General features: G+C 33.3%; 4 protein-coding genes across 4 annotated transcripts in view; 3 read left to right on the top strand and 1 right to left on the bottom strand.

The window, feature by feature from the left end:
• The first annotated feature begins 6 nt into the window (after window positions 1-6).
• LOC112904095 (leucine-rich repeat transmembrane neuronal protein 4-like) lies at window positions 7-1,458 on the top strand. The gene is made up of 2 exons (XM_025973335.1): window positions 7-833; window positions 1,318-1,458. The coding sequence occupies exons 1-2, from the start codon at window positions 177-179 to the stop codon at window positions 1,456-1,458; spliced, it is 798 nt and encodes a 265-aa protein (XP_025829120.1). The 5' UTR covers window positions 7-176.
• A 1,102-nt stretch (window positions 1,459-2,560) lies between these two features.
• LOC108739649 (2-(3-amino-3-carboxypropyl)histidine synthase subunit 2-like) lies at window positions 2,561-4,709 on the top strand. The gene is made up of 6 exons (XM_018473648.2): window positions 2,561-3,009; window positions 3,063-3,178; window positions 3,234-3,457; window positions 3,528-3,671; window positions 3,735-4,006; window positions 4,182-4,709. The coding sequence occupies exons 1-6, from the start codon at window positions 2,863-2,865 to the stop codon at window positions 4,635-4,637; spliced, it is 1,359 nt and encodes a 452-aa protein (XP_018329150.1). The 5' UTR covers window positions 2,561-2,862; the 3' UTR covers window positions 4,638-4,709.
• A 421-nt stretch (window positions 4,710-5,130) lies between these two features.
• On the bottom strand, window positions 5,131-10,293 carry LOC108739647 (putative phosphoenolpyruvate synthase; the record flags this gene model as incomplete). Its single annotated transcript, XM_018473647.2, has 18 exons — window positions 5,131-5,301; window positions 5,357-5,455; window positions 5,508-5,728; window positions 5,791-6,018; window positions 6,086-6,246; window positions 6,300-6,544; window positions 6,602-6,980; window positions 7,151-7,420; window positions 7,487-7,753; window positions 7,807-8,096; window positions 8,161-8,282; window positions 8,340-8,485; window positions 8,542-8,708; window positions 8,763-8,933; window positions 9,541-9,665; window positions 9,725-9,946; window positions 10,006-10,119; window positions 10,178-10,293. Coding segments are annotated over 18 exons (3,489 nt in total), but the record flags the coding sequence as incomplete, so codon positions are not given.
• A 1,477-nt stretch (window positions 10,294-11,770) lies between these two features.
• Window positions 11,771-12,366, top strand: part of LOC112904091 (testis-expressed protein 10) — a 3,637-nt gene continuing 3,041 nt past the window's right edge. The window contains exons 1-2 of the mRNA XM_025973328.1: window positions 11,771-12,065; window positions 12,127-12,345. Of these exons, the coding sequence (XP_025829113.1) occupies window positions 11,856-12,065; window positions 12,127-12,345 (429 nt within the window). The 5' untranslated portion in view covers window positions 11,771-11,855. The remainder of the gene's footprint in view (window positions 12,066-12,126; window positions 12,346-12,366) is intronic.

Here is a 12,366-nt window from a genome sequence, read left to right as displayed (position 1 = left end):
ATGAAGTTGTTTGTGTTTTTAAAGATCCAAATGAGAATATATACGACATCCCTTCATATAATGGTGAAATTTATCGTTTAGTGATTACGAATAGTACTATTAATTTTGAAAAAAATATTTTCCGTAACGTTGAAAATTTAACTTCGGTCGAAATCAATTTTACTGATGTAAATGGAATGGAAGGGGCAATTTTTGGGAACTTTACCAATCTATTTTATCTGACGCTTAAGAACAACAAAAACTGGGACATTTTAAAGCACAACACCTTTCTAGGACTTAAAAAACTAGAATCTTTAATTATAGATTCAAATAACATAAAAGAAATCCAAAATGGCTGCTTCAATAGTCTTTTTAATTTACAAGTTCTTCAATTAACACATAACAATTTCAAAATTCTTCCAGATTTTGTTTTTAATTCCAACAAAGATCTTACGTCTTTGTTTATTAATAACAATCATATTGAAATACTTGAAGAACACAGTCTAGAGGGATTAAACAGTGTTAGTCTGATAGATCTGTCTTATAATAATATTCAAAGCCTAAATACCAAAGTCTTTTGCAATTTGAATCAATTACAACATTTGTATCTGTCTCACAACTCGATACAATCGATTTCACCTAGTTTTCAGATCGAAAATTTAAAATATTTGTATTTAGATAATAACGATCTACAAGTGGTATCTCCAATTTTTGAATCAGAGAATTTATCATTGATTGATCTATCGTCTAACAAAATAAGAGAAATTGATCCAAGTTCATTTTATTCCTTACGCAATCTTAAAACCTTATCATTAAAAAATAATAGTATTTCTACGATTTACTTGTCGTTTGAAGTAGTACGACCTTTATTTTGAAAGATCACGCACTTCAACTAATACCTACATATTATACAACCTTCTGATGATAGGATTAATTAGCAAACCATATTTAGTTAACATTGACCACTGGGCCAAAAAGAAAGTCATATAAGCAGTAATGCCTATAAGAAAGACTAAGGCGAGTATTTGTATATTATAATATAGACCCGGAAAATGCAGTTTCGTTTTTTACACATGATATACTAACGAATTTAAGAACGTACATTGTAGGTACTACGTTTAGCCCCAATTTTTCAACCCTAATCCACCTATTACATACATACACTACAGCAATTCTAGCCCTATATTTTGCCCTACTTTAATCTAGGGCTAAAGTTAGCACCACTTTGTTGTTAGAAACATGAAAAAAATCGATTTTGCCATGCCGTAGCTTCGTTAATAATGACATTATTGGACTAGTACACGTCATAATAATACAAAATTTAAATAAATCTTTTAGCTGCCGGCGGTGTTTGGGGTGCAGACGATCCAGGAGGAAGTGCGGCTCCACCCTGGGAAACGGCGCCTTGTCCCGGTGGAGCTGCCACCACATTACTCACTGGCATCACGGGGGCTTGAGGGGGAGGGTTGTCAGGCATGAATTTCACTAAAATTTTAACCCAATGTTATCCTACACACAAATACACAAAATCCCTATCAAATAGCTTGCTACATAAGTATTTCGCTCAAAAATGGTGCCAATTACGTAATCGTGGCTAATTTGTTACAGGTACATTTCATTTTTTATTGGGTACTTTTTGATTTGATAGTACAGTATAACAGTTGTATTGAAATGTGATGTCTTCTATCTGTCTTTCATGTGTGCAGATTAATTTTGCAAGTCGTAAACGGAGAACATGTACTTGGCAAAATTAATCTTTAATGTAATGAATGGTATGGAACGTTTAGAATAGTGTAACATGCAAAAAAAGTATTAAAAGGTAAATCTGAAAAGTATAAAAGCATGCCTGCATATATATAATATTATACTTATTACCTTTTCGTTGGTGTATATATGATTCTGACATTTTTTTAATGAATTACTATGAGAGTATGTTTGAAACTGTGTTGAATTCATTTCAATAATACTTTACCATTTTAGCGTTTATGATAAATTGTTTCCCTATAAGTACTTCTATTTTTTTTTGTCTCTATAAATGCACTAATATGTTTACATGCAAAGATTTTCGTTACCTAACGATTATTATGTAATAATATAGACATTCCTTCTGGTGACCTAATTTTAGCTTATTATGTGCATTCGTTTTAAGAAACTAGACGTGCAAGGGTGACCATGCAAAATGCGATGATGAAACATATCATTATCCTCATCGGTACTTTTTTAAAGACAGCATTGTAATTCGCGCTATGCCCGATAGATGGCAACACTTCAACTACCCAATTCTACTAATTAATAGAAAGGCTAGCCTTTATAAAGATCACATGGAGACAACAACTTCCCCACCACCGATCTGTTATGTAGCAGGCCCCCTCTATTTGATTAACAAGAGTAACATTATGTTTCAACATTCGGCATATAAAAATTGTGAAAAAATGGCAAAAAGAATATGAAAGTTCTCTATATATATAGATAGAAAGACAGACAGACAGACAGACAGAAGCGGAATATACAACAAATGACACAACAACAAAAAGTTTCTTTTTAGTTACCGAACGAACATGGTAGNCGGATACCCCGGAATTATAGTTTAATTAATGTTTTAAGTAGAAGATAATATTCTATTATTATTATCATTAAGTTCTGGCACCTTTAAAAGTGCTTTAATTCTATAACAACCCTTTGTTAATAAATAAATAAATATTAAAAGGGATTGTTTTGTTTTGGCTAAATATGGTATCGTTTGGCAACTCTCATTATGGCAGCGTCGCATGAAATATCTATGGGTGAAGAAAACAATAACATAACCTACTGAAAATATCTCGTGTTTTCTTATTAATTAATCGTAAAATAGAAATAAGTATTAATTGCAATTTATTTAGAAAAATGGCAGCGTTTTTTAGTAACGAAGCAGTTAGTTTAGATAAAACAGTAAATACCTCGAGTGTTCTAACAACAAAATCTGACGAAATAGAATCAGTGTACGATATTGAAAAGTGTACTAATTGGATTAAAGAAAATAATTTCAAAAATGTGAGTTATTCTTCCCTGTAACTTTATTTCCTTTTACATTATTTTATCTTAAGGTTTGTCTACAATTTCCTGATTTTCTGTTACCTGATTCGGTACAAATAAGTATACTTTTGGAGTCCCTTCTAGGAGGGCAACGTGTTTATATAATGGCTGATACAGCTTATGAAAGGTAAAAAATGATGTAAGGTCTCTTATTAAATATAATCTTTTAAAACATTTACTAGTTGTTGTATTGATTATCTAACAGCTGCACATGTAGATGGGGATGCAATAATCCATTTCGGTCCTATATGTTTTTCTAAAGAATCGGGTAAAGTGCCTTGTTTAAAAGTTTTCGAAAAAGGGAAACTTAATGTAGATGGTTTTGTGAATGCTTTTGGTTCATTCGATAATCAAAATAATGAGGAAGTAATAATCTTAATGGACACTCCATATTTAAATTATTTAGGTAGGCTGGTCATTGTTTTTCCTCATGTTTCGTTTCAAAATATTTACTAAGTTGCTTTTTTTTATTTTAGAAGAATTGCGTACAAACCTTAGCACTTTTAAAAATGTTTCGGTTAGAGATGTTACAGACTCTTCTTTAAGTTTAGGTTTACAGTGTACGATATTTGTTAGTAACAATTTAAGAAAGGTAAACATTCTTTCCCAAAGATATTCAGGTGAGAGTTACGCAACAATAAATGTATTGGGTGGTTGTTATTAACAATAATTGCTATTTTAAGAGGCCAAACTTTACCACTGTAATCCAGAGAACGAAAGTCCTTTGGAGATATTAAATTTCCAACAGGATTTGAGAGTTATTAAAAGGCGTAATTTTCTTTACGAAAAAATCAAAGATAGTAAAACTTTAGGAATAATCATCGGAACTTTAGCAATTAAAAATTATCTAAGTGTAATTGACAGGGTTAAAAAGCTCCTAAAACTTAACAACAAGAAATATTATCTAATTAGTGTTGGGAGACCAACGGTTGCCAAATTAGCAAACTTTCCAGAAGTAAGAAAATTAATTTTTCTTATTCAACAAAAAAAAATTTGAAGTCTCAGTTGAGATTCGAACCGTAAACGTAAATCGAGCGATTCAAATTCAACTTGGAACTTTACTTTTTTTTTTTGTTTTTTTATAACGTAAATGATACTATGTAGTGTATTAATTAATTTTATAATTTTAGATTGAAGTTTACATTTTAGTGAGTTGTTCTATGAACGAGCTATACGAATCTCGTGATTTTTATCAGCCAATAGTCACCCCCTACGACGTAGAAATGGCGCTCAACCCCAACGCCAAACAGCTCCAGTTCTCTTACGATTTTAATACATACTTTTCGGAAACAGATTTGGAAAATTTAAATTTAAGAAAAGCAAACGAAGATGCAGACGTAAGTTTAATAACAGGTAAAGTTAGACAATCTGTCACGCAAGAGGAGGACAGTGTTGATTTGGAAGAACAAACTCAAGTCGCTTTGGGCAGTGACGGTACAGTTGCCCTTAATACACATTATGGGGCGGGATTTTTAGGTGCCAGAAGCTGGAAGGGGTTGGACCCCAATTTAGGTAAAGATGAACCAGCTGTGATACAAGAAGGACGTAAGGGGGTGGCCATGGCGTACGAAAATGAACAAACGTAATTTTGGGGAAATGGTGAGCTTTCTAAGCTCATCCAAATGTATCTTTTTAGCACAATAAATAAATAAATCTTATGGGTCTATTTTATTTTTATAATTTAGTACAAGCACGTACCTATTGTCTAAAATGTAATAAAGATATTTATGATTTTGTTGTTTTGTGCTAATACTAACATTCGTTAAACAATCACATTCAGCACAAAACTGATTGTTACTTGTTTTATTATATTTCAAGCGAAACAAAAAGCACTGGTACCTTGCCTTTTATTTTTGTTCTATTATTGTCGCTTACTATAAAGCGATGTATAGTTTGTTTCAGGTATTAATGATTACTAAACAAACAAATGCAACGTGAATATTTATTTCTAACATAGAAATAATGCCAATCATTTTTTATTTGTTTTTATCTTTAAAACAGTAGAAAATGAAAACAAAAGTAGTCGTAAAGGAATACGACGGTGACAAAGACGCGAGGGTGGGGGGAGACTAACGAAAATAATGTGTACTAAATATTTTTATTATTATTCCGTGTTGTTGCTATCGTTTAAAAGACTTATTATTCCTTCTTTACCGGACAAAAGTATTTTGTCTCCTGTTTTAAACATTTCTGTTGCATTTTCAACCCCAACGATACAGGGCAGGCCATATTCCCTAGCTACCACTGCTCCTAAAGTGTTTATTAATTATTTATTTTTGATTTACAAGTAGTATAATTCACATACCGTGTGATATAAGTCCCCCTATTTCAGTAACTATCCCAGATAGCATGGGGAAGTACGGTGACCACCCTATGTCAGTTGAATAAGTGATAAGAATGTCGCCTGTAATTAAAGTAGTTATTAAGCATAATATTATTTATTATGTTATAAATACCATTTTTTAAATGGTCGATGTTGTCGATCGATTTTATAACACACGCTCTTGCTACCGCGTCTCCCGGATACACGGGAGTGCCCTTTACGGATACCCCTTCCCTATGAGAGGATAGCAGTTCTAGAAGGGACTTTTTCTTTAATGGCTCTGGAACTCCCCACACAATTTCGGGGAATTTCAGATCATTCCATTGGGGATAAAGTTTCTTTCTTCTTGTTGCCCTAAACAATTTTTTTTTTTTTTTGGGTTAAAGTAATTATACGATGGTTTTATTATTGCTTACTTAGCCACTAGTGCAATGTTTTCTTTTTTGATAATTTTTTCAATTTCGTACAAACTCAAATGAAAAATTAAATGGTCGTGGGGCAGGTGACCGTTGCGCACCATTCGCGTTGATAAAGTGCGAATTGCCCTTTTGAGTTTGTCTATTACCATTATTACATCACATTTTGTTTTTTCGCGATCCAGCATGGACTTTATGCACTTGTTGATGAAATACTTTAAGATGATCCTATAAATTTATTTGCGTCACGTGCTGTCCAGGAATGTCCATTTTTTATGGACAGTACTGTACATACCTTTTTGGATAACTTTTCAATGTCTGAAGTTTATTTAGAGTTTCGTCAACTGTTAAATTTTCTTTTGTTTTTTCGTGTGTTGTTTGCTTACGACAATTGGCCTGTATCATGCTAATGAGCCTGCTTGGATCTTCTTTCCATGAACGTTCAGCTAGTTCGAACTGGAATTAAACAATTGAATGAGTTTTGCGCATTTTAAGTTTAAAATTTGTACTTCTTTATAAACTCGGTGTCCGTGGATGTCTAGGAAATTACTCAGTAAACTTTTTACAGTTGGCGATTTATTTCCTAGCCATTCAAGTCCCAGTTTCGGGTCAATGTTGACGAATTCTTCGCTGATATTTTCTTTTTTTATAGTTTTTGCAATCAGTTCCAATTGTTTCGGAATTGTTGCCGATATAATGTTTGCTGAGATCGATAGTATCAATACAATGTCTTGAAATACTTCGTCATTTATGTCTGTAAATGTATGTTATTATTTTTTTTTTAATATTTTCTGGTTTTGTAATTGCTTACCGGTTTTGTTATTGGTTAAGACGCTGAACACGATGGCTTGATAAAAAACATTAACCCTCGAGATGTGGCAGTATCGGTCTGTGACCGTTTCTATAATTTTCAATGCCTCTTTGATTTTTTTGAGTATGGTTTCGCAAGAATCGTTATTATCGATTATTATTTCTAGATTTTTTGCAATTTGTTCGGTCTCTGCTACAGTGGCATCAGTATTTTTGAAAAGTGTTAACATTTCTGGAATTAACTGATAAGTTTTTTTGGTTCCGAAAATTTTTTTTGCCATATTGTGCATCTTTTCGTTTATGGCATAATGCCCGAAAACGGCCAGTTCACAAGCCCTTACTCCCATACTTATATCTTCTTCGGTTCTTGATAGTAAAGTCTAAAAGATTCACATTCAATAACATCGAAACTATTTGATACGTATACATGTACAGTGCTGTTCATTGAAAATGGACAAAAGAGATTGTTCACTTGTTTTACGTCATTTGTTAAAATGATCCGCTTTTGTTTTTACAATTGTTTCGTCCATTTTCATGAACGTTACCGTACGTTTATTATGTCCATCAGACAGTTATGATGACTCGTAATTATCGCTTTGGCTTTGACTTTGTTAAGGTTTGTAAAAGAGTTGTTTATGGTCGTAGTAACGAGGTCGTGTGATAGAACGGTCTCTGCCCCAGGTTTTACCTCCCCCACGTTGGCTTTGGTGTACGCGAAATCTGGTCCCACTACGGGGGTATCATATTCGTGGGTCAGTTCGAAATCCGTCCACGAATTTAATGTTGTAACTGGTCGCGATTGTAAAATGTAAAGTTGACCCTACAAATTGATTTTACCGACTTCAGTTGTTACTTAGGGCGTGTTTTGTTTTTTTTTTTATTTGACCTCGCAAAAGGACCATTCTATGTCCCTCGGCGACCCAAACGTTTTTTCTATGTGCAAGCCAACTTTTCCTAATGTTAGTGCTTGTTCGGACGATAAACTCCATTCTCCTTCCGATTCCGGGTCGATTTCGGTAACTTTGGTACCCTTGTGTGCCATAACAACTTTAACTTTTTTCGACCCTTTCTGTTTCGATAATATGGAAATCTTGTCGTCCCAGGTCTTTGATAAAATGTAGGTGTCAGGGTCGGCTTGCCCAGATACGACACTCTAAAAATGTTTACGTCATGGGGAGGGTTGTGAATTTTTGTTATCGTTTTTACCTCTCCAAGGCCGTAATTGGAAGTTATGACCATTTGGGACATATCGGATGTGGAAGGGTGACATGTAAAGATTACACCGGAAGTGTCCGACGGGACCATTTTCTGTACGATTACCGCCATGTCGGTGACGATGGGTAGTCCATGGTTCCTTCTGTAGTGGACGCTTTGAAATGTGAATAACGACGCCCAGCATCTCGGTACAGCTTCTAAAATTTCTTCTTCTGTTTGGCAACCCAAATATGTCGCGTTTTGACCAGCGGTTGAGAATTCCTCCGAATCTTCGATGGTTCCTGAAAAAAATTATCGATTTTTAGTACAGAGTGCATTTCGTTTTGAGTTTGTTCATTTATCCACCTGACGATCGGACTGCCCATTTTACTTCAGGCGTACCATTTTTTGAGGGCAAATTCAAATTTTTGATAATTTCGTTTGCAATATCTCGAGGTACTGGTTCTTTTGCTAACAAACTGGTAACTCTAAAAATTGATTTTAATTAGCGATTTATGTCAGATGTGGCAACGACGTTAATTAACTCTTCACAACAGTCTCCAATATTTCGATCACTTTTTCCGAAACAGGCATGCTCTAGTTGTTCAAGGGCCCGTTTGATGTTCTTATTTTCTTCTAAAAGTTTGTTTAGGGCATTGCTAAGTATTACAAACCCCGCTGGCACAATAAACTAAAATAATATTGTAAGTAGTACGTAAAAGTTGTAGTTTAAAGAAGAATACTTACGTCATTCGTTTGTATCGCTGTGAGTAGGGATAGGGAAGCTCCTTTTCCTCCTGTCAGGGCTATTTTAGTAGACAAGGGGTCGGTAAAGGGTAGTACAAAATTTTCTGGCGGCAAGTAGTTTTTCGAATGTGACGGTTTGACTATAGTTTGAATTCGGACTTTGTCTTCTAAAAAATAATACGATTATTTAAAGTTGGATTTTTTTTTGTTAAATATGTTACCGGAATTTTGAGTTTGATACCAAAAACTGATGATCCCTTTGGCATCTTCACCATTAACTACACAATTAGCTAAGCCTTGCTTTCTAATCCAGCCATCTTGGAACTTGTTTTCGAATTGTATTATTGTTTTTGGGTTTATATGAATTACGCACTTTAAATCCTTACCGTCAACTGTAAATTCAAAATGTTTAGTATAAGGGATGTTTCTGGAGTAAGTAGCAAGCTTGCAGAGGGTGATAGGGCATTATAAAACAAGAAAATTAAACTTAGTGGTTCGAAAGTAAACCGTTTTCGAGAAAAACGTATTTGAATGTACAATCAAGGGGCAGTCCGGTTCTGGAAGGAAACGCGACATTGCAACGCCGTATTCAATTAGCTGCAGCATCCATGTTGTATGTGTTTTTGTTTTGTATTTTGTGTTCTCAATACCACATTGAGATGTACTTTAAACAGTACTGCATACTATCAGCGATGAACAAAGTAATTATTTCATTAATTGTTATTACAATGATGATTATGCGTAGTAGCTGTTGATATTTACTTTATTAGCCTTTCCATAGCCTGTTTAATGTTTATATTTTTTATCGATGTAGTTACTTAGTTGTTATCGCAATTTCTCTATGTACTTATACGTTGTTAATTCACGACCAGGGTCGGCTTCGGATTGCAACTTCGTCTAGTTTTCTGATTGCATTTAGTTAACACCCTCAAAAGCATGCTTTTTTTTTTCAGAAACACCCTGTACAATTAGTGATTGGTTTTTGTTATCGTTACTTGCCAGAAAAATGTGCTGTTAATGTTTTTGGTACGATTTCGTCCGCTCCTTGGTATTCCAAGAAAATATCGTTTTCCTTTATCGCAAATAAATTCCCATTCCCAAAATATACGGTCCCATATCTCAAACTAGCGACAGGAATATTTTTAATAAAGCATAAGAATATTACGTAATTTATCTGTTTTACTTTTTACAACCCCATTTGAATCGTTTCGCCCCAATACAAAATAAGGTACCATCACGCGCGGTAACGTACAAACAAATATCTCTATCGAGGCAATAAGTATCCGATGTTCCGTAATATCTTTTACGGAATCCGGGAACATGTAGAGGGGTTTCCGCTGGGAACTGGGCACCCCCAATATATCCTATAAATGCGCCGTATTGTTCGTACCCTTTTTGGTCACCCCTAAACAATTTGTCTTACAGATATTAAACTAGATGAGTCTGTTTGAAATTTTACTTTACATTAACTCCAGCCACTCCTGATCTTTCCATTCCTCCCTTGATATATCGTCCGCCAAAAGATTGGTGGTGTAATCTTGAGGAGATTTAATAAGTGAATTTGATGCCGCATTCCAACTAAAATTTTTAAATTTTAAAAATGGAAAAATACGTGATTTTTTAATGGTTTTTTTACATGAATCGAAATTGGACATATTCAATGTTATTGTTGCTGTCGTTTGATAGACGGTTTCTTAAAAATCCATGATAAACTACTCTAAGTCTTTTAAATGGTTCTATAATCCATATTCGAAGGCNGATGAATTATCCATTAACGTCTGCGATATCAAAAATTTATAACGAAGAAAATGACGAAATTAACGAAAGTGGCATGGTTGGTTATATAAATTCACTTGTACCACTTTTGTATGATACTTGGTTGGAGGTGTTGCCAGAAGAGTTGGGACCAAATAAAAATAATGGTACTTTTTTGGGATCATTTGGGGCTATTACTTATCTAATATTTTTTTGCAGAGGGGACAGTGTTGTCTCAAGAGGCCGCGTCCATTTTTAAAAGTATTTTGACAATCTTTTATTTGCTCTGGCAATTAGTTAATCATGAGGGTAAAAAATCGGCCCAAGAAATGGTAAAATAAAATATTGGATAGATACTAACGTAACTTAACTAAACTTTGTGTATTTTTGGTAAATGTCTAGATCTGGGTGCGATGATGGTCTAGATGATGGCCCCCACCCCCTTCAGGGGTGGGGATTTGGGCGATTGAAAGAGGAGGTCTCCCTAAAATATTTCGATATTTCAATTTTATTGTAATTTTTTTATTTAATGTGAATAAATTTTATGTAGGTACCTGATAAAACGGCAAATGTTTTGGCTTTTCTATTGAATCGTAACTCTCCTTGTCAAACAATCTTTCACATTCTTTTTGGTATTTTTTGACTGCTTTAATGGCAAAATATTTCTTTACAAAATGGTACCATTCTTTAAATAGAATTATTAGACAGGAAGTTTTGTAATAATTAATAATAAGTCATTTCTTTACCTAAATTCGTATTGATGCTTTTACCATTTTTTGGCTCCTTCAAGAACAAGAAATAAACAAATATGGGCAACACGAATAAACTACCACAGTAACAAATTTCGTAAAAGAAACTTGACATTTTTTAAATTTTACACATCAAAGTAGTTTTGCTTTAAATAGGGAACTTATATCTGTAATTATGCAATGAAATTTGAAATTCATGTTCGATTTTATCTCTTAAAAGTTTGTTTTATCTCTCATGGTATCACCTGATAAGACCATATAATCGATTATTTGGAATAAAGTTACATCTGTTTAACAATAATAATTTATTCTTGTCAAATATCGATAAGATAACAAGTAGTTTATAACGCTTAAAGTTAAAATTGCTTATTAATTTCGTTCTCTAAAACTCAAATATGGCTGAATATGACGCCATCTTGGAATCATTGATTCCATTTTGTGTTGTGTTTTATATAAATATTAAATGATAAATACAATATTTTGAAATGTATTTAGTAACTATTATTTTCCATTATATGTATTTTGTTTTAAAATACGTTTAACTAAAACACCTATAATGAAAAAATTTCAACAATAGGCGAAACGTTGACATCGGTCTTACAATTAATAAAAAGCCTTACAGCTTTAATAAAGCTTGGATTTCTATAGATAGATATGTTAAAATGATAAAAAATTAGTTAACGAGATGGTAATTGTACATAAAGTTACTTTTGGCTTGACAGTAGACACAGCCATGTTGAAATTTTGATGGAGCCCCTATATTTTTAGGTTATATTTTAGTTTTGGTAAATTGTTTTTAAAGTTAAAATAATGGCAAAGAGCCACAAAACTAAAAAACATTTAAAATCAGAGAAGTCCAAAACGAAGTTAAAGGGTAGGGACTCCGATAAAACAAAATTTCTGCCAAAGGGGGCCAATGTCACCAATGTGAATTTTAAAATAAAACAAATAGTGGTTCCTGAACAATTAAAAACGCATGGCGAAGATGAAATTGTCAGTAAAAGAAAACTGAACATAAAGGCAAGTCTGTAGCATTATTTCTTAAATGGAGCAAACTTTCATTTATTCATTAATTTATTAGGATTTGCTATCAAGACTGAAGCATTATAACACTAATATTAAGTCTGATGCCCTGCAAGACTTGATAGAAGTGTTTAGTTCTTACAAAGAGGAACCAGTTTCTCTAGTTATAAAAAGTTACATTTCACAAATATTGCAAAACACTTGCAGTTTAATTCTTGATAAAGAAAAAAATGTAAGGCAAAAGGCAATAAAATTCATTTCACTAATTCTGTCAACTGTAAGTTTCCAATTATTTATA

The sequence above is a fragment of the Agrilus planipennis genome, unplaced genomic scaffold (assembly GCF_000699045.2).
Source record: "Agrilus planipennis isolate EAB-ADULT unplaced genomic scaffold, Apla_2.0 scaffold162, whole genome shotgun sequence".
Lineage (NCBI taxonomy): Eukaryota > Metazoa > Arthropoda > Insecta > Coleoptera > Buprestidae > Agrilus > Agrilus planipennis.
Note: the sequence above shows the minus strand (reverse complement) of the source record. Positions and strands in the feature narration are given on the sequence as shown.